General features: G+C 31.5%; 2 protein-coding genes and 1 long non-coding RNA gene across 3 annotated transcripts; 1 reads left to right on the top strand and 2 right to left on the bottom strand.

Moving 5' to 3' along the window:
- Window positions 1-2812: 2812 nt before the first annotated feature.
- On the bottom strand, window positions 2813-4024 carry LOC128193474 (uncharacterized). Its single transcript, XR_008244716.1, has 2 exons — window positions 3804-4024; window positions 2813-3715 (listed from the first exon to the last, which is right to left on the bottom strand). It is a non-coding gene; the product is annotated as an uncharacterized LOC128193474 (long non-coding RNA).
- Window positions 4025-17212: 13188 nt separating this feature from the next.
- Window positions 17213-18100, top strand: LOC108346428 (uncharacterized). The gene has a single exon (XM_017585510.2). It carries the CDS (start codon window positions 17213-17215, stop codon window positions 18098-18100), a length of 888 nt encoding a protein of 295 aa, XP_017440999.1.
- Window positions 18101-19404: 1304 nt separating this feature from the next.
- Window positions 19405-21153, bottom strand: LOC108347492 (6-phosphogluconate dehydrogenase, decarboxylating 3, chloroplastic). Its single transcript, XM_017586769.2, has one exon. It carries the CDS (start codon window positions 21050-21052, stop codon window positions 19565-19567), a length of 1488 nt encoding a protein of 495 aa, XP_017442258.1. The 5' UTR covers window positions 21053-21153; the 3' UTR covers window positions 19405-19564.
- Window positions 21154-22214: the final 1061 nt, after the last annotated feature.

Raw genomic sequence — 22214 nt, forward strand, 5'->3', positions numbered from 1 at the left:
AGTACCAGTAAAACAATTTTAGAATTCAAATAGCTCCCGGAAACATTTCAAAGTTTGTCAACCCAAAATCGTAATATTTCATTGTGAAATAAAAACATATTACCATTGCATATGTACGAAACAATTAGAAATATAATGATAGGAAAATTAATTATAATTAAAATAATTTAAGAACTCATATAGCTCCCAAAAGCATTTCAAAGTTTGTCAATTAAAAACCATAATACTACATTGTCAAATGAAAACACCTTACCATTACACCAATCACTGCTCAAACATTGTCACAAAATATGTTACCACATCTTTTAAGTTCCTAATTTCTAAAGCTTAGAGTGGAACAAAATCTCACCGCTTACAGTAGCCTAGAAAAACAAATTTAAATGAAAAACTTAAAGAATCCATAAAATCTATAAACATATTACAATATCCAACTGGGTTGCCGAAATACAAACATCTCATCATATCCTATATTCAGATATGTCATACTTTAAATTAACTATATAATTAATTATAATAGTCCACGTTACAAAACCGGTTTTAATTGTGTTTTGAGATTACATTACTAGTATTAATTTGGATGGACATCCAATTTTGAATTCAGGAGCTAAAGGATATTTAATTAGTTGGAATAGTCAGAAGTCTAATAGATCGTGCTTAACATATTTAATTGCTTTGAAGTAGTATTGTCTGTATTATAATAATCGAGATCAAACACAGTCCACGAATGTTTGTTATTTTCTTATTTTTGTCATTGCGGAGGAAGACTCGAACAAAAGAACCTTAGCTACCTGACATTTCTAGCAATTGAAAATCCATGATGATGCACTCAGTGCCACTTACTTTTTTGCTTCAAATTAAGTATTAATGGTTGCACATGGATGCTTTTTGTTCATGAAAGCATCTTATTAATTGATATGCAAGAAGAGGCCATGTGTTAGAAAGTGGACCTCCATCACTCATTTCTCATACTAAATCAAATAAATTTCGAATATTAAACAAAACATAATAAATGATCCATAATGATATAACAAAAGATAAAAAAATAAACTTCGATTAAAAAATATATATTATAAATTAATCTTGAAATTTCTAACACCTTTTCCTGTAACTAAATCCTAAGTTATTAGATGCCATAAGGTGTATTTTACATAAATCTGTTTCGCATTAGCAAAGAAAAGAAAACAGTGATAATGTTATTATTGTCACATCAACTAGATAAGCTTCTAGCTTGTGGAAATACAATACAACTTTGTGTGGCCATTTTTTGTGCGTATTCCCTTCATAGGTCTTATATTTTAAGGATGGAAGAGCAATTAGAACCCTTGCTTTGACTAGCTACTATTTTAGGAGAGACAACCAGATTCGCAAGCAAGGTCAGATGAAAATTCTTTATTTCAATATCTGACTTAAATTCGTACTGGGGAAGGCTTTAATGATTATTGCAAACTATGCACTTCACTAAGTCTTTAACATTTCCAAAGGGGTTGGAAACATCTAGGTCCCAGAGAATAAAGGGACATTAAGCTTTAGGCCAAATCAAACATATTTGGATTTTAACACAAGGCAATATCCATTGTCAAGTCTCAAGTACCATATACAAAGCTTATACTTACACATGAATTAATTAGTTATTCACTAGCCCTTTTTAGGTGATTGGCACATGGAAAATTCATATATTTTATGAGTCAATTGCTCTTAATGACAAACAACTTTAGCCATCGTGTTGGCTAAAGATGGGGCAATCATCAATATAAACAAGACACGTAAATAGGGCTGTTAGATTCTATACAATTCGGAAAGAAACTACCCCAGGATTGTAAAAATCCAATTCCAATACTAGCTGCAATTGCGTCGTTTCATACTAGGGATTACCATTCTCCAGTTACTCATTTAACCTACTCACTGCCCCAGAAAAGTTTTAAGTAAACCCTTTACTTTAGAATTATTACCATAACTCGAATCATTCACTAATGGCCTTAGGTGTTCGGTAAACCTATTCAAATTAACTGTTATATTACCAGAGACAAATATATTTAAAGAAAAATATATGATCTCAACTTATTTATGAAGAACTGTTTGCGAAGATTACGTCGAATTCATAAAACCATCTAATAATCACTGTTTGAAGAAAATTTATGAATTAATTTTTTCCAGATAAACTACAATTTCGAAACTCTCTACAAAGAATAATTTTCTCTTTACAAAGATTATTTTACGTAGTCATGTACGGACATTTATTAAAAATTCCTAAACAGATTATTTATGTTACATCGTTATGTATGAACATTGAATAAAAACACTCACAAGACTACTTGTTTCATTATTGACTATCTTAACAATCTTGCCTGAGTAGCAGATTGCATTATCGTCTTGAATTGAATACTAATAAACACTTACTTAGAGACAGACTTAAATCTAAATTAACAAAAGATATTATGACAATACCAAATATAACATTCCGCTGTTAACATTAGACCTAACATCAAACTTCAATGACAAATGCAGTAAAAAGTTGTTTCAGGTATGAACAACAAAAGATCCTTGATCCAGTTAAATGTCCCTTATTTTTCCTTAAAGAAGAAAAATACCCTCCGTCTTTAATTACAAAATTTATTTATCACATAAATTACTGTAAAAAATAAAGACAAGCTAAAAATTTATTTATCAATTTTAGATCTAATAAAATTATTAGGCATTTCTAGTTGAATGCTTTGCCCTTAACCACCTTATGATAGTTTTATCCATGTTACAATAAAAATTTAACCAAAACTTCAAAATATTTATATATGAAACAGATATTGTAGATCTAACAATCACAAAGAGTAAGACTCATGTCATTAACAAAATTGTTAATAACTTTCCTCCGCTAAATATAACTTTACTCACTAAATCAAAACATAAAAAAAATGAGAAAGTAATGTACAAGGACACGTTAGTAATTAAACAAGCTGGTGGCAGACACCATGTCTAGGAACTTGTTGCTGAGAAAGAGCGCGACCCGAGATGAGGTGGACGTTGTACTTGGGTTGAGTATGGGCTCGAGCTAACATGTCTCTCATGCGTAGACTCCAGTTACTACTTGGAACTTGAATAGCTTTTGTTGGACAGAAGCAGTTTAACCTTCTATCAAAAACCCTTATCGCCATGCATTTCACCAGAAATGAGCCTCAATCCGGCAACCTTAAATCTATCCCTAATTGGAAAGCTGTTATCCACAAACTTCTTGGCATCCATAAGCACAGACCACTTTAAAAGCAAATACTGTCAAAACCCTTGCATGTCAAACTTTTAATGTATAGAAAAACTGGTCAGTTAAGAAGAAGCGGGAAGCATTTGCTTATAAAATTATGACAACATGCTCATCTCCTAAATCTTAGAGATGTTGAAGATATGACAGAAAGAAAAAATAGGAGCTGGATCTTACATAGAAAGGAAAAGGGAGCTCCCTTCAGTCCAAGTACAGGAAACTTAAGAATCAATTTGTCTCCCGCATCATTCACTCATTTGATGAGCATCTCCCAGAGTATTACTCAGCATTTGGATGAATGAGTCGGCAGCTAATTGAATCTTATTGCCACCTATGAGTGGACTGAAGAAAGCTCTCTTACCTACATTTGTTAAGGCCTCAGTTATTCGTCTCCATCTGCAGCTTAGCTTAGCTTAATTAAGCAAACACACAGATCTGCATGACTCTCACCATAGACACTGTGAAAACCTTGTATTAAACATAAACAAATGATATAAGAAACCAGTATTAACTTATGCTGGAATTGAAAAGGAAAGGAGCGAGGAAAACATCTTACTAAAGAATCATGTCATAGCTCAGATCTCAAAGACTGAACACAAAGAGCAACACTATAACGAAAGCAAGCAGCTTGCAGAATCTAAGTGAAATGAAGGCCTTTTTATAAGCCGTAAGAGAGGAGGGTTCTGAAAGTTCTTGACGGTTAATATTCAATTTTTTATATATTATGAAATTAGATGTAAATTATAGATTGACTAATGAAAAAAAAAATAGCAGTTATAATTGGAAAAAAAAAAAGAGAGAGAGAGCTACATCTATTATTTATTTTACCTATTTTACTGGAAAGTTATTCATATTCTCCTTCCATATAACAGCAGCAATGTCAGTCATTTCCTGCATCATAAAAAGAAAAGTGACTACTTGAATCTGAGCGATTATGGAATAATTTGGGAAATAGAGAAATAGAATGGAAAGGTTTGAGGAGTATGGAAAATTCTAGATAGAGTATATTTTCAAATGAATAGAGGATGGGTGACTTCTTTGCATTAGATCTTAATGGAATAAAACATAGGTATCTTTGAGTTGGGTGACTTTATTGTAATAATTTTAAACTAGAATTAGGATGTAAATGTATGTAGTTAATATTTGTATAAGATACTGAATATAAATTATTTATTTAAGTAATAACTTTAACTGAAAATTACTAAATATGATGATAACATTTTATATTTTTTTTCCTCTTAATTTTGTAACTTTTGATTTAGCATACAAATTATATAGTTTATTTTAAAAAAGATGTAAATAGTTATTCATTAAATTAATAAAACATCTACTAGAGTGGTAAGGATTTGAATAATACATAAATAGTTCAAATTTTAATTTATTTTATATTTTAGATAAAATACAATTAAGAGAAGAAATATTACATTTTGAAATATAACTTTATTATTGAACAAATATAATGTTTATTTGAAATTGTTCTAATTACACAAATTCAATTTGTTAGATTATTACTATGCACACTTTAACACCTAAATGTACATTTTATAAGAAAGATGGTGCATTTTATATATTTTTAATTGTATTCATAATGTAGTAATAGAAATATATGATTTGTAAGTTGAAAGTTTTTAAAAAGATTTATATTTAAAATAAATAAATTCATTAGTTTAGATTCTGTTCTACCAAGGTAAAACAATAGTTTCAGAGGATGAAATATATTTCAATAATTGAATAATAAAATGATAGAAAAACATGTTTTACAGATCATAAAAAGTTATACATTCAAACATGAAACTTATTCAAATAAAAACATTTTTTAAACAAATGGAAGTTATAAAATTTATAAAGTATGTGTTTAGAAAATTAATTTTAATCACAATGTATTATAAGTTTAACCATTTTTTTCCTATCATTATTGTTCTCTAAGCCTAGGGTAAAGATTTACTTTATTCTTTCATTTATATGTTACACATACATACACAAACTTAGTAGTAGTATTCTAGTGTACATGATGAAGTGGTGTGTTTTTTAACAAGTAAAATATGTTACTACTAGTGTATTAGATATGTATGGTATTTTAGTAAATTATTAAAGAGAAGGTAGGTTGGAGTGAGTGTATGAAGATCACATCATGTGAATGAGTGGCTACAGAAACAGGTCTTGTCAAAGGGAAAAAAAAAGCTGGGTACCAAATGTGGAAGAGATATGGGTGTCTCTTGCATTTATCTCTGTCCCATTACCATTTCATTTCAATTTGTCCAATCAAACCTTTTTCACATTTCCTCCTCACCCGTCCATCCATGCAACACCTATTCTACCCTTCAATTTCTCTATTTCGTGTATAGATCTAACCTACCACGCATACCCCCAATTTAAGACTCTTTTCGGAACTCGTTAATGTCAGCGCTTCTGCCAACACCCAAAACAAAACAAAAACAATTTATGTTTATGTTTAAATGCCCTTGCGTGATTCTCTCATTATCACATGTTACCACTGTTAGCTAATTAAATTGTGGTGTTTTTTGTAGGAGAAAGAAATGGCATAAAATAAATAGGCTCTTCCTACGCCAATTACAGATAACGAGACGGAATTATGGTATCAAATTTGTTGATGGAAAGAAAAAGAAAAAGGTTAGATAAAACATAGCACAGCACAGCACAGCAGCACGTGATCAGGTGTAGAAACTATGGTGTAGTGGTGTAGAGGGTGAGAAAAGTATATTATTAGAAAGAGAAATGAGAGACAGAGAAAGAGTTGATGAAGTACAGAGGCTAGATAGGTACTGCTGTGCTACGAGGTCACTTCTTCGGACAACGCCATATGATATGATGTGTGCAGTAACACTTCACCATTCAAACTTCAAAGCTTCCTGCTACAGCGCTGCATGAATAACTCTAACCAAGGAGGGCTAGTAAATGAATAACGATCAAAAATATCAATAAATATTTCTTAACAAAATTATTAAATTAAGTAACCAATCGACCAAACTTTCAAAAACTTCATTTTTGGAGCCTTTTGAATTTTATTTTAAATCTACGGTTTATTTCTATATGACACTCATGGTGTTTTTAATATAAGAGAGATGATTTCAGGAAACGAAAATTAATAAATTTGAAAAAAATTGAGTATAAATTATGTGTGGTTTTTTTAAGTGATTTATAAACAATTGAGAAGATTTGAAAGTAAAATTTAAAAATTTGTATAAGATTTGACATATGTAATAGATTTAATGTTTCAAAATGAGTTAACTGCAAGCCAATTTCATCCATCATTGGTTCGAATTGGGTTGAATTTGAAAATTGTTATTTTTTTAATACAGGTCAACTTTCAACCAGGTTCACTTAGGTTAAATCCATGATGAGTCGGGTTGATTCACTAATCCACCTAATTTAATTTAATTATTTATTAATTTATGTTTTAATATTATTAGTTAATACTTTTTTTTATTTTGTTGTAGATAAGGATAAAGAAAATATGTTTCCCAAAGAGAAAAATATTATAGATTTATCTCTTCAACACTCTAATATTATATATGTATAAGTGATACAAAAATGATCAATTTTAAAAATTTATTTGTTCAATTTTTGTGTTTGCTTTTGGATTACATTTGGATTGTTTGCTACTTATTAAAATTATATTTGAATTAAAAAAATTTGCAAAAAAAAAAAGTTAGTCAGTGAGCCAACATGTTTAACCCACTAACCAGTGGTGAGTCGGACCGAGTTCAAATTTGTTTGCCTTACTAATAATGAGTTAGGTTTGATTGACTCACTAATTAACCAAATCGTGGTGTGCTGAGCCAGATTTCCCATTTTGGCAACACTATAGAAAATAAAGATTAACAAATTACTCTTAATAATGATAGTAATATAAAATTATATTTATGAATAATATATTTTTTGGTAAAAACTATTTTAACCAGTAAAATAAAAAAATAAATATTTATTTTTTTAGGATATTGCAAAGGGAATCCTCAAACACTAAACTTGAGATTAACGATAAATACTCTTTTTCAAAGAAGTTATCCGAGGGGCTGGAGCACTAAAGCATGAGACTTAAGGCACAAAATTAGGAGGAAACCTCAAGCACCCACCATGGTAAAGATATGAAATGTAACTTTTACAGCTTAAGCAATAAGAAAAGCGATTTAGAAAGATCTAGAATAAAACCTTTGCAGCTCAAGCGCCAAAGTTGAAGCTGAAGCAACCGAGGACAATTTATAAATATAGACCTCATGTCCTTATTTTAGGCATTGATTGGAAGATCAAATGTGTAGTAGTATAGTATAAATGGTTTAATGAGGCTTGAGAGAGTTGATTTTATTGTAAATCTTAAGTCTATATGTTGTTAGGATTATACTGCAATATTCTAAGAGCATTTGGACTTTCTCGTGTCGAGGTTGAATATAATCAATTTTAACTTTTGGTACTTCTAATATTTGGATATCTATTTATGCTTTTATTCAATTTATTTGTAAATTAGTTTGTGTTTGTTGTTTGATGAACTTATCACTTGTTTTATTTCACTGAGTGAGAGCTGTTTCCAAGTTGTGGTCCAAATAATTTTCCTCATCCTTTTAGATAGTAGGAATATATTTAAGGCTCTAGCTAGTTATAGAGTCCATATCTTAAAGCAAGTGAATCATTTAATTAGTCATTGAGCAGTCATATTAAAGTTTGATAGTCTTAGACTCTAGATGTCGGAACGGACCTATAGTTACATTAGAAGAGCACTCCCAAGATAGTGAATGATTTACGTAAAGTACATAGACAATATCAGTAGTGGTGCATTGGAAAAGGATGAGATGAAATCCGCCCGTAGCCTTTATTCCACTCAATCCATATAATATATACTACTATCAATATTTCCAAATGCAAAAACCCAAAAATGAACTATCAAGGTGGTTCCCGAATTCATGTGGATATGATAACCCTCGTTCAATTGTATTGCAAATAACTTGATGTACTTGCTAATAGGTCACACAAATAGATAAATCTTTAAAACTTAATATAGTGTGATGTTGGGGATTTTGGACCTTAAGCCTAATGAACATAAAAATCACAGCCCAAGTTTACCCCATCACTTGACATTGATTTTAATGTTTTAAAATATATAAAAAATAATTATAATATATTAACATTAGTGTATTTTTAGTGTTCAGGGGATAACACTAAAAACTCAATAGAGAATCTAAACTTCTATTTCTCACGATCTTTTCCTTAATCCAAACAAAATCACTTTCATCTATCTTTCTGCTCAAATCCACTCTCACAAATTCATATTAAAAAACAAGCACAAACTAAGTTATAAGGGTTGTTGCTCAAACATTTGTTCTGCAACTTGAGTAACGTTGTTCACCATATAGAAAACTACATCCATGTTTCTAGAAATTGCATAGAAGGCCTAAATGGAAACCTTGTCGGTGATTAGAAAAGGCATAGGAGAGAAGGGCAAGGAAGAATCACATAAGAAGGATGTGAAACATTGGAAGCACGAAGAAGGGAATGAGAGGGACAGATCGTGAAGGTAGGGAAGGAAAGGGCACAAAGTAGCAAGATGTAAGACCCATGAAAAGAAAAAAAAATATATATATATATATATATATATATATATATATATATTTATAATAGTAAATTTTAGCATTTTATTAGTAATAATAATTTTAATGGATAGAAAAATGTAAATTTTTTGATATAAAATTATAGTAATTCTAGAGGGAGAGCTTCAAATTTTTGATAACTTATTTAGGATTTTTTTAAGAAAAGTGAATAGTGAATAGTAAATAGTGAATAGTGAATAGTGAATGGTTAAAAAAAATATATATTAAAATAAATTGTGGAAGAGAACACTCCACGTAGAATTAATCATTCAGAGATAAGAATGGTGAATAAAAAATAATTTTTGAATAGTAAAAATGAATAGTAAAAGTGAATACTAAAAATGAATAGTAAAAGTGAATAGTAAAATTTTTGGCTATCAATAGCCAAGGGGGGGGAGGCTGAAGATTTACACCAAAATTCTAGAGAAATTGTGAGAGAAGAGAGTTGGAGGAAATTCTAGTTGAAGAGGGGAAATTCTGGAAGTTTCCGGAGAACGGTTTGAGAAGAAGAAACTAAGTCTGGAATAGAGGTAAGGGGAGCTAACTTTGAGTATTTCCTTTTGTATTATCTTGAGTCTAGAATATGCTATATTCTGTTTTTGTCTGATCTTAAATCTTGAATATAGAGTATTTTGTTTCTGTATGATCTTGAAATTTAAATAAGAGTATGCTTCTGTGATGATATCCAAGTGTGATAATTGTAAAATGTGATATTGATTATGTTATGCCATTTGTATGTTATTAGTTGTATATTTTTTTTTATTTTGGAAGGATTAGAAATTGTCTAACCGGCTCTGCCAGATTCAATTTCTTGTTTCCCCAAACATTTTATTGCTTTCCTTATTTATTTTTATTGTATTTTGGAAGGATTAGAAGTTGTCTAACCGGCTCTGCCAGATTCAACTTCTTGTTTCCCCAAACTATTTATTGCTTTATTTATTTATTTTATTGCATTTTTGGAAGGATTAGAAGTTGTCTAACCGGCTCTGCCAGATTCAACTTCTTGTTTCCCGAGACATGTTATTGTTCGTGTTATTTAATTATATTGTATTTTTGGATGGATTAAAAGTTGTCTAACCGGCTCTGCCAGATTCAACTTCTTGTTTTCTCAGAAATTTTATTGTTTTATCTATTTTTTTATTGCATCTTTTTGGAAGGATGAGAAGTTGTCTAACCGGCTCTGCCATATTCAACTTCTTGATTCCCCTAAATTTTTATATTAATATTATTTTGATGGTAATGGGAGCTAATTATTTTTGTATTAATTTATTTTATAAAATATTTGCATATGAATGTTGAACTGGTGTGCTCTTGTGAAACTATTTTATGACTTTTATTATATTGGGTATGATAACTGAAACTGTGAAATTTTACATGTTGTGATGTGATGAATTTAATCTGTTCTGAATGAGTTTGTTGGCTGAAATTGATCTTGTTGGAAGGTCTGAAGTAAGGGTTCTGAAATAGCTTATATATGGGTATTAAATAGATGTACAAATATTGTTTGAGGTTGCTATGAGAGGAAGTGAACACATTAAAATTTGGCATTTCAAATTTAGAGCATAAGAGAACATGGTAGATAATTTAAATAAATCAATTGTTAATTATTGAGGGCCTTTCTTTGTTGGTAGGATAGAGGAACCTTAAAAAAACCTGAGTTGGCACATCCCTGATCATAGAGCAGCCCTGGCCTGGTCCAGTCAGTTGTGACTAGTCATATGTGCTGGCGTCGAAGGTGAGTTTGATGCGTTCAGACATCTGGGTCCTCTCCGGTGACCAATTGGAGTAAAGAAAAATCTATACTAGGATGAAAATAAAATAAAACAAGTTGATTGTAGATGCATAATATTATCATGGTAAATATTTCATATATATTTTATTACATTGAGCCCAGACTTTAATATGTAGTTCCTAAGATATGTTGATATATTTTGGTTGATCCATGATCTTTGTTTGGTGAAAATACGTTGAGTTATACTCGTTATGGGCAAAATGAGTTTATAATATGAAGCATGATATCTGGCAATATGTTTAATTTATTGATACCAAAACGGGTTATTATGAATTCATGATTAAAGAATGAACATGATTGAGTTAGGTGGATAAGAGGGTATGAATTGTTGGTTTTATGAAATGTTGGGGTGGATATGAGAAATCATTACTTATGAAATGATGTTACTACCGGGAGTAGTATGTTCGAGTTATACCATGAGAGTTTGGTATGAGCAAAGTAACACCTGAGGTTTATGAAAGCAAGCAGAAAGTGGTCTGACCATAAGGCTTTGACATAAACATATGATTCGTAAGTTTTATAAAAGCAGGCAGAGAGGGGTCTGACCATAAGGCTTCAGAAAGTAAGACATAGTATATAAGTGAGACTTAAGGAAGCAGGCAGAGAGCGGTCTGACCATAAGGCTTCATGAGTAAGCATGGTACACTTGTAAGATTTATGGAAATGAGAAAGATGATTTTGATAATGATGAATTAATGACATCGAAATAATGATATTTTATCAATTGCAGAAATACATGATTATAATATTTTTATTACAAGTTTAATGATTTTATGATATGGTTGGCTTACCCTTATTTGTTTGTACTATGATCATATAACTCATGTTATATGTGATTAGATAATATTGTAGATGCGGTTGAAAAAGCTTAGAGATGAGAGAGATGTGGGGAAAAACTTTCAGGGATTTTTGTAAAAAGAATAAATTTGTATTGGGAAGATTATGTTGTGTAAAATTTATAAGTTGAAATTTCAATGGTGAAGACTATATTGTTTAAAGTTTGTAAGTTTGGTATTGTACTTTTGGAGTAATTGAAATAAAGTTTGATTGTTTATATGAGATATCAAATTAATTTAGTCTCTACTATCAGTAATACCCTTTAAAATATTTGGGTGTTACACAAGACGTGAGCAAAGACTAACTAGCAACAAGTACAATGGTGGTCTTTAATGGAGCAGTAGGAGGCAACTTCATAATTGCTAGAGTAAAGAGGGGAGAAGAAGAAAATTGTACCAAAGGGAAGAAGAAAATGAATGTGTTTTTGCGTTTTTGACTTTATAACAAGACTTTCAACGACTTTCTATAATATACCTGTTGTTGATTTTTTTTTACTTTTAATGACAATTTTAGTATAACCATGCAGAAAACTTTGTTTTATTTGTAAATTTGTCATTGTGTCTCTGTTAATGATTAAGACTATTTGTTAATTTAAATTAGGCTTAATTTCTTATTTAATTTTTATGTTAAGTGATTTTTTTCAGTTTAGTACCCAGTTTTAAAAATACATAGAATACATTCTAAAGTTGTAAAAATTGTATAAATCAAGCCCCTCCCGTTAAATTCGTATAAACGGAGTTAACTCTCTAACATGGCTATGAAATTTCACTTTTTTTTCTTCTCTCTCATTTGTTTTTTCTCTTTCTATATTAATGATTTTCATAATGGTAAAAAACCTCTTTTTCCATTTTCATAACGAAACTCAACTTCCATGGCCACAAAATTTTATTGAACGACAGTGTCCACACATGTTTCTCAATTGTTGTTGTTACGAGAATTAATGTTGTAATTATCTCATATTAATGATGTCTCAGATTTTGTTTTTGATTTTCTTGAATATAAATTATTTTCAAGTTTTCATACTAAACACATTTATATGGTATTACATTCAGCTTTAATTTTATTAAAAATAATAAATAATTAATATGTAAAGTATTTATTATTTATGAATAATAAATACTTGATATTTTAATATGTATATACAAACTAAATGTAGGTAATATATTATTAGTACTGTAAAATAAATTTAATTAAAATTAAAAAGTAATTTATATTATTAAATTAAATATAATAAAAATTATAATAATAATAATTATTATTATCATTATTATTATTATTATTATATTATTATTATATTATATTATTATTATATTATAATTATATTATATTATTATTATTATTATTAAGATTATTATTATTATTATCAATGTAATTTATATTAATATTATTATTATTATATTACTATTATTATTATTTTTATTATTATTCTTCTTCTTCTTATTATTATTAATATTATTATTAATATATTACTATTATTATTATTTTATTAATTATGATAATAATAATATAATATTAATAATTATTATTATTATAATTATTATTATTATAATTCTTTTATATTTAATTTAATAATATAAATTACATTTTAAATTACATTATAGATTAATTTAATAATATAAATTACATTATAAATTAATTAAAACAAACACATTTAAATGTAAATTTAATATACATGTACTATGTAAAAGACATTGTTGGTGATGATATCAAGACCCTTATAAATTTGGATTTTGTCAGAGTTGTTGATTTCAGAGGGAATTTGAAGGTTTAGGTTTCCAAACTACACAAAGAGAAAATGAAAAAAAGATGTCTTACAATTATGAAAATCATTAATATAGAAAGAGTAAAAGTTGAACGAGTAAAAGTTGAACGTTGCAGAAAAAAACAAAACATATGAAAAAGAAGAAAAAGATCAGATCTTATAGTCACAGCCACGTCAGCGCGGAGTTAACTCCGTTCATGACCATTTAACGGAAAGGACTTGATTCATATAATTTTTACAACTTTGAGACTCAATGCATGCACTTTTAAAACCGGGTACTAAACTGAAAAAAGTCACTTAACTTAGGAACCAAGTAAGCTATTAAGCCTTTAAATTATTAATAAAACTTTTCGTAACTATGAATAGAAACCCTAAAATTAGTTAATAAATTATGTAAGTAAAACTCAATACCATTTTAGTATTACTCAGTCTCTTTAAAGTGTTGTAAATTACTTCAAATATATAATCATACTACTTTAATAATAAACATTTATATCTCTATGGTTGAATTTGCAATTAAGAGAAAATAAAAATATAGATGGGATTCAATAAATGAGTAAATAGATACTTTTTTAAAATTTAGAATTTTAATCAAATAAGTAAAAAATTAACTCTAAATTAATAAATTATATGAAGAAAAACCATTTTTTTTATTTTACATTCAATATTATTTAAGTTTCCAAATCATTATATTCAACTTTCTTGACACAAAGGTAATAACAAATGTTAAAAGTTAAATTAATTTGTGGGTTAAATATATTTTTAATTTTTAAATATTTACGCAAAATTGAAATTTGTCGTGTGAAACTATGATGCATATTTTATCCTCCCAACTTTAATAATAAATGAACATATATATCAATCACATAAAAAAATTTGACGTGCCAATTGCATTTATGAGCATACATTGAAGTGGAAACATGTCAAATGATATAAACAACTCAAATGCGAAACGCGTTTGATACGTCAAAAGAATTTAACATGATTAGATTAAAAAAACTATATTCATTCATTTTCAATGTTTGTGAATTAAAATATATCAAAGTTCTGGATATGTAAACTTTTAATTTTGCATCAAAGTTGTGAGACTAAAATCATATTTATTGCTTAGTTTATCTTATTTCAAAGTTATAGCCAATGATTCATTGATTAATCTTCTAATTTTCAAGTTTTACACTAATTTATTGAAATAAAAACAATAATACAAACATAATATTAAATTTCATACGTCACTTGGTCACCTTTAAAACTCGTGACTCTTAGAAACATTCAATTTAATTTAAAAAATGAATAAATAAATAATCTTATGATTACTAATGTTTTATGGATTATTAATTTTATGCCTAAATGTTATTTATGGTTAATGTTTTAACTTTATTACAAAATACTTTATATAAAGAGGTTTATACATTATGTTGTATATTGTCTTTTAAAACATGAGTATTCATAAGGTGCATAAATCTTTCGTGCACTCTAATTTGATGGGTTGTTATATATTAGGAGAAAAATATATAATATTTTGTTTTGTTGTGTGTAGTGGATATTTTCTCTATATTACTCGTTAAAGGATATGTATACTTTGACATTTTTCAATATTTGAATACCTGCTATATATTTCGAAAGAAACATGTCGATTGAAATAATATGATCAATCGTCCAAGCATGAAGGAGACCCATCAATCGTGATCAGAATCAACTAATCATTTAATTAATTTAAATAGGTTAATAATTAAGTTTAAATGAAATTGGATCATTATTTGGTCGACCTAATCAAACTCTATGAAGAAAAGTATAAATACAGGCATATGTTTCTTAAAACTTTTGTTATGCATTTATTATAACATTAACTACTTAATTGATCAAATCTGAGTTGACTTTAACATTGGAACACCTTTAGGTATCGTAAATTAATTGAAGAAAATTTTTCAAGAAGATAGCATTTGAATATGTGCTTATATTCAACCCTATACTCGAAATAAAATATTTATATAATATGAATTTTCTGACATTTTACTATTTAATTAATTTATACATTTTTTTATTAATATTTCTCGGCATCTTATAATTTTATGACATTCGGTTTTCTAATAATTTATTTTAATTTTTCATTTTTCATAACTGTTTGGTCTACGACCTATCCATTAACTTGGTAGGGCTGGAAAGAAAGGTGATTAATCGAATCGGTTTAGTTTGATTGATTCGAATTCAACATATACTCACCTTTATTACGAGTAACACTTTTGATATGAACAAGATTTTTTTAATGATCACAAGTACTTGATCAGTGTGTTTGAACTCAACATGATCATCATTATGGACAATAAAAATCCTCCTTCAAAAATACGAGAGCTAAATACGAAAAATTTAAACCTGAGATCAAAGTTTAAACTCTTCACAAAGTTTATATACTCTATTGTTACTCATTTTGTGTGTATAGGATTTTTGTAAGACAAATAAGAACAAAAAATAAAATATTTTAATATCTTGAAATTAATTTATATAAAGTTAAAATTATTATTTTACAAATTAATTTATACTTAAAGTTGTAGTAAAACAAAATTTTCAAGTGTTTATGGGGAATTTGTCCAGGCTTGCTTGGCGAAACTCTCAAATCTTGGCCTTTATGTTAGGTCTGCAATCTAGTTCCTCCAATGTTACTGTTTCTTGGGCACATTTATTGGGCCTAAATGCCTCCTTAGACCTGAAGAAATCTCTGTGGCTTGACGGGCCTAAGTTTGGTTATTTTGGTTTCGACAATTCGGAATTGCTTCCTGCACCCCCATCATGCTATTTAAGGCCATTTCTTCACGTACCCCGTGATTTCAGACTGCATTCTCCTTGAAGATAGTAAAATGACGGATTTGTCTTTATTTTATCCTTTTGATTTTCATCTTCTTCCTACACCTGCCGTATACCTCCTATTCCCGATTGGGTTTGATCCTACAAAGCTGTTAAAAGAATCTAGTAAAAAATTCTTTCGTTTTATTAGTCAAATTCTTTCGTTTTATTAAAAATTAATGACATTTTAATGAGAAGCATTATTGGTATTTTCGAATAATGATGTTTTAGTGAGGAGCATTATTGGTATCTTTGAAGATTTTGAAAATAAAAGATTAAACCCTTAGAAGTGCAGGTGAAAGGGTTTGTTTATTGTTCTCACTGTCCTATGTGTTTATTTTAGATTGACTGAAGTTTTTAGATTGTAAAATCTGAAATTTATTTTCAAAATTTTACATATCCTAATTATGTTTATTGAAAATACATGTGCAATTTAAAATGTATTTTTATATTTTATTTTCAAATATATATTTTAAAATACAGAAATAGTTATGTTCAAAAAATGTTTCCACATATTTCAAAACTGTAATTGAAAACTCTAAACCAGGAGCCGTGACTTACCGAAAACTCCGATGCACCAACAACTACCACCAGTACCACCGCTGAGCACACCACAACTTTTACAAACACTACAACACCAACAAATGTAAATGCCTAATGAATTTAATTTCAGGAGGGTAAATTTGAAATTTATAGAGCTGCAAGTTAAAATTTGGGGGTGGAGGAAGAAATGCCCGTGGTTTCCTAGTGGAATTATTCATCATTTGCATTTTCTAGATATGCATCCCATTGAGGGGGAGAAATTGAGCAATCAACGCATGCTTTCTGGCATTGTAGTAACAAAGATTCTCAGAGGCACAAGCCCAAATAGACCGTTAGGTATAAGATAGAATCAGAATGCCCCTAGTCAATTTGCGACTTTTTGAGCCTTTCTTCCCTCTGGAGTCAGTAATTGGGACCCAAACCCGAGCATGCTTCTTCTTTGTGGAAAGTAAACATCATTGGACTTGGTGCTTGGTATATTTATAGATACAACGACCTCTATATTATACAAATGAAATCAACAAGACCTAAAACAGATCGCCACATTTCAATTCCTCCAATCTTGTCTTTATTGTTCTTTGTTTGAAGTGTTCATGGGATACAATATGAACTGGGATTTCATCTGGGTGCTGCCTCTCACGTTGTCCTGCTGCTCCTTGGTGCACAGCTTGGGCAACACTCCTGCAAGTGAATCATTGAATTCCTTGGTTCAAGATTTTGCTTTCAGATCACTGGTCAAGCACAAGCCTCAAACAGGTGCTCTGTATGATGCTCTTCTTCCAAGGAACCTGTCTGGTATGGATATTTCAATAGTACGTCTTAGAAGCAGAAGGCTCTGGAACAAAGGTGCCAACTTTAGCTACTTTCGGATCCCACCAAGAACCGTGTCCATTCCCCATGTCAAGAGGTTGGCTATTGTGTACCAAAACCTGGGCAACTGGTCAACCCTCTACTACAATTTGCCAGGTTACTCACTCATCTCTTCTGTTGTTGGTTTTCTGGTTTTCGATGCCTCAAATGTAACGGATACAAGTGAAAGAAACCTCACTCTCAACACAATGGGTCAGCCTATTTCTATTCAATTTCCTAACATCACACTTATGGGTAGGGGTCACATCAACTCAAGGGTGAGATGTGTAGCTTTCAATGCCAATGGTACATTTCAACTTACTCAGATGAGTGCCCCTGGAGTGTGTTACTCAAGAGACCAGGGTCACTTTTCGGTAGTACTCCCACTGGAGAAGAAGAGGGGAAGATGGTATCTGTGGGTGATTGGCTTTGTAGTTGGATTTTTTAGTTTGATTATAGTTGGCTATGCGGGGTTTTCTTCCATGAGACTTCTCAAGACCAAGAGGATTCAAGCAATGGAAAAACAAGCCAATGAGGATCAGGTTCTTCAAAGTAGATGGGTTGGCAATAGTAAAATGCCCTCAGCAGCAGTGACAAGAACTCAGCCAGTTCTTGAGTGCGGCGTTCTTTAGTTCACTGCTCTTCCCCTTGTAATCTTTTCCCAATCACCCTTGTCATTTAGCTAATACTCTTTGGTCAGTGAAAGTATAACAAGCTAGGTTCGTTCATTCTGTGAAATGAACAGAGCATGATTCTGAATACAAATGAAGGAATACTTTACAGATACATCAAGAATTTCTTCTAACTAGTACCATAAAATATTTTCTGCCCGGGGTTTCTCAATGGCACTAAGCAATTTGCATTTGTTAATTAGTCTCGTACAACTGTAAAGTGTAGCATTAAACTTAATAAACTGAAGAAATAAAAAAGTTACGTAAACTCCAAAAGAAACAATATCACAAAAGCATTACTCTGTCCTAACTCCACAAGGTTGCCCAAAGAAAAGCAATATAAAGCACGCTTTCATTTGACAAAAAGTAAAAATAAAAAACTTGGTCAGCAAGGCACGACAAGAAGCACAAAACCTTACAGTGTACAAACATGCAAAGTTACAAAGCGAGATAAAGTGAAAATCCTTCAGCAGATGCACCAAAATCACCTAAAACAATATAAACGGGAAACCAAAATACATTAAAGCTTTATTTGATGTTTCTAACACAGTTGACTTGATACATGAATCTTCAACATAAGTCTCTTCATATTTTATCAAGAAACTCATGAATTTATTCAAACATATTACAAGGATCGGGCGCCTATACCACGAACATCTCTTTCTATAGACTAAAGTGCCAATTTCAATCAACCATCGATATCAAATGCAGAAATGGTTTGGTGATGAGGTCCCTCAACCAAGGTTTTGATCCAATATTCGCCTTAAATTTGAAATCGCAACAAAAAGTACTCTAGTTCCAAAATGGATCAATCATGTGAAAGAGAGACAGAAGGAGTATAATAGAAGTCTAGATACCCCTGGTTACAGAAAAATTAGATATATCACTTGCACGAGAAATTATGAATGCATAGAAATATCAATCATAATTTTCTTGATACTTCAACATTCTAAAACGCTTCTTGCTTTACAGGAGTCAACACAATTCTCATCATATTTTGTTAAGAAACTCTTGAATATGTTTCATATAATATATAAAATTCAAGGATCGAACTCTTCTTCTACAGTGTTACTTCAGAGAATCAAGCAAGCAGCATCACATGCACATACATAAAATAAATCATGAACGTTTTAGTAGATTACTTACTTTAGCCTTCCTCACTTTAGAGGAATCAAATCCAAAAGTGCAATTATAACTCTAATTTCAAACAAATATACACTTGACAAGAACATCAACAACTTGTACTCTACCAAAGGAAAAGCCAGTGGAAGTCAAATGACATGCCTTCGTTTTATTAAGCCAAAGCAGTTATAGCAAGAAAACAATAAATAGTTGCTCTGCCTACCAAAGATCCTCAAAGAGACAAACAATTACAACTCAAACGCTGCACTGCAGGACCAACAGCCAAACAACCAAAACTCATCATCAATTGAGAGCACCAACACCAGTCCCACTTTTGCGTGCAAGCTTTGTCCACTCGGTATGGAAAGCCCCAGGGCGATCAACCCTCTCATAGGTATGCGCCCCAAACAAGTCTCTCTGAGCCTGAACAAGGTTCGCCGGCAGCCTTGCCCTCCGATAGGTATCAAAGTAAGCAAGACTAGCACACATTCCCGGAGTACTAATCCCAGCCGAAACCGCCAACCCCACAACCCGCCTCCACGCAGCCTGCCTCTGCACCATTTCCCTAGCAAACTCCGGGTCAACTATCAAACTAGCCAAATTAGGGTTCCTCTGATAAGCCTTCTTGATCCTGTCCAAGAACACTGCCCTTATGATGCACCCTCCCTTCCAAATCCTAGCCAATTCCCCCAAATTCAAGTTCCACCCTTTCTGATTACTCTTGGCCCTCAATAAATTCATCCCCTGAGCATAGCTACAAATCTTTGAAGCATACAAAGCCTGTCTTACATCATCAATCAACCTCTTCTTATCCACCCCACTCACACCAGTCTTCCCCAATTCATCACTCATCCCCGCCTCCTGCAACACCTTCGCAGCACTCTCCCTCTCCTCCTTTAACCCACTCAAGTACCGGCAATCCAACGACGCCGCAATCGTGGGCGCTGCTATCGACAGCTCCGCTGCCTGCTGCACCGTCCATTTCCCCGTCCCCTTCATCCCTGTCTTATCCAAAATCTTATCCACCAAAAACCCTTCACCATCCTCATCCTTTACTTTAAAAATATCCGCAGTGATTTCAATCAAGAAACTCTCAAGCTCCCCTCTGTTCCACTCTGCAAAGATATCCGCAAGCTCAGAATTCGACAGGCCACCAACGTGCTTCAACACGTCGTAAGCCTCCGAGATGAGTTGCATGTCTCCGTATTCGATTCCGTTGTGGACCATCTTCACGAAGTTCCCAGAACCCCCCTCGCCGATGTAGGTGACGCAGGGGCCGTCCTCAACCTGCGCAGCAACTTTGTGAAGGATGTCCTGGACGTTGGTGTACGCAGTGTGGGAACCACCGGGCATGAGGGAGGGGCCGTTGCGCGCGCCGTCTTCGCCGCCGGAGACACCCATGCCGAGGTAGAGGAGGCCTTTATCGGCGACGTTGTTGATGCGGCGTTCGGTGTTCTCATACCACTCGTTCCCGCCGTCAATGATGCAGTCGCCGGGCTCGAGGTGGTCGGAGAGAGCGGCGATGGTTTGGTCGACGGGGGCGCCGGCCTTGACGAGGATGATGACGGATCTGGGGCGCTGGATGGAGAGGACGAAGTCACGAGGGGTGTACTGACCCGTGAGCGGGAGGGAGCCCTCGTTGCGGGCCCGATCTACGGTCTCGTCGACTTTGGAGGCCGTACGGTTGTAGACGGAGATGGGGAAACCCTTCTCCGCTATGTTTAAGGCTAGGTTCTGGCCCATCACGGCCAGGCCCGCCAGGCCTATGCGTGACAGAGCTGCTGACTCCATTCGAAAGGAAGGGTTGGTGAGAGTGGTGATTTGAGATTTGTTAAGTGATATTGGAGTATCCAACTATGTCTGAGAAAGTGTCTTTGTAGTTGTAAATCTGGTGGCCTATGCTTCTGTTAATTATTAATTTATTATTTAATAAATATAGATTATCTAATTAGTAAATCAGGTTTTTTAGGGTGTTTAATTAAGCAAGAGGAGGAATGAGCGTGTTTTGCTTGGGTTGGTGAGATTGGCGGACTCGTCAAGGAAGTGAAAGGGCAGTGACTCAACCACCAACGAGGAGCTGCCTTAGACGACGTTGCTTCCAAGACGTATAGGAATTTCCTCCACGATCAAACGACATCGTTTTGTTGCGCCAGTCAACCCTTATATTTTTTATATCTCATGGTCAAACCTCTTTGGTGGCTACCTTTTTCTTAAACTACTCTTATGTTGACGTGTGTGAATTCATATTTATGTAACTACTCCTGAGATTATTAACAATTGTAAAATAAAAAGTTGCGCTTTCAATATATCAAACACTTATTTATCCTAATTTTTAGAAGATTTAAAAAATAAATAAAAAACTAAAATTTAAGACATTTTATGAGAGAATTTCTTATAAAAAAAATTGTCTAAACATATGTTAAATAAAGTCTTATATGTTCAAATTTTTAATATAACAATTCACTACTATTATCTTTTAAGAAGTTGAAACATGTTATTCTTATTACCATTTAAATGTCTCTACTCAAACAGTTAATGAAATAAAACTTTTGAACTTTGGATTGCATTAATAAAAGTTTTATGTTTATGAGTGTAAATTAAACGGAAATAAGACTTTAATATTTAAGTATGAAAATTATAAAATAATACCACAAGGTTAAATGTAAGAGCGTATAAGTTGAAAATACTTCTTGGAAGATATCATTATATGATTTTTTAGTCATGTCCAGATATAAAATATAAATAATGATGATATAATTATCTTTTAATATTACATAAAAATAATGTATATTAGTATCTTAGCTATAAAATTGATTTAGTTGTTAGTAACTAATTTATAATTTTTATTAGTATTTCGAACGCAACCTCCAAACTTAAAATTCATATAATTGTTAAACGAATCTTTCTTTTTCGTTATGATAAATAGAATTTTTATTGAGTTCAAATTTTAGTT

Source organism: Vigna angularis, chromosome 1 (genome assembly GCF_016808095.1).
Source record: "Vigna angularis cultivar LongXiaoDou No.4 chromosome 1, ASM1680809v1, whole genome shotgun sequence".
Taxonomy (NCBI): domain Eukaryota; kingdom Viridiplantae; phylum Streptophyta; class Magnoliopsida; order Fabales; family Fabaceae; genus Vigna; species Vigna angularis.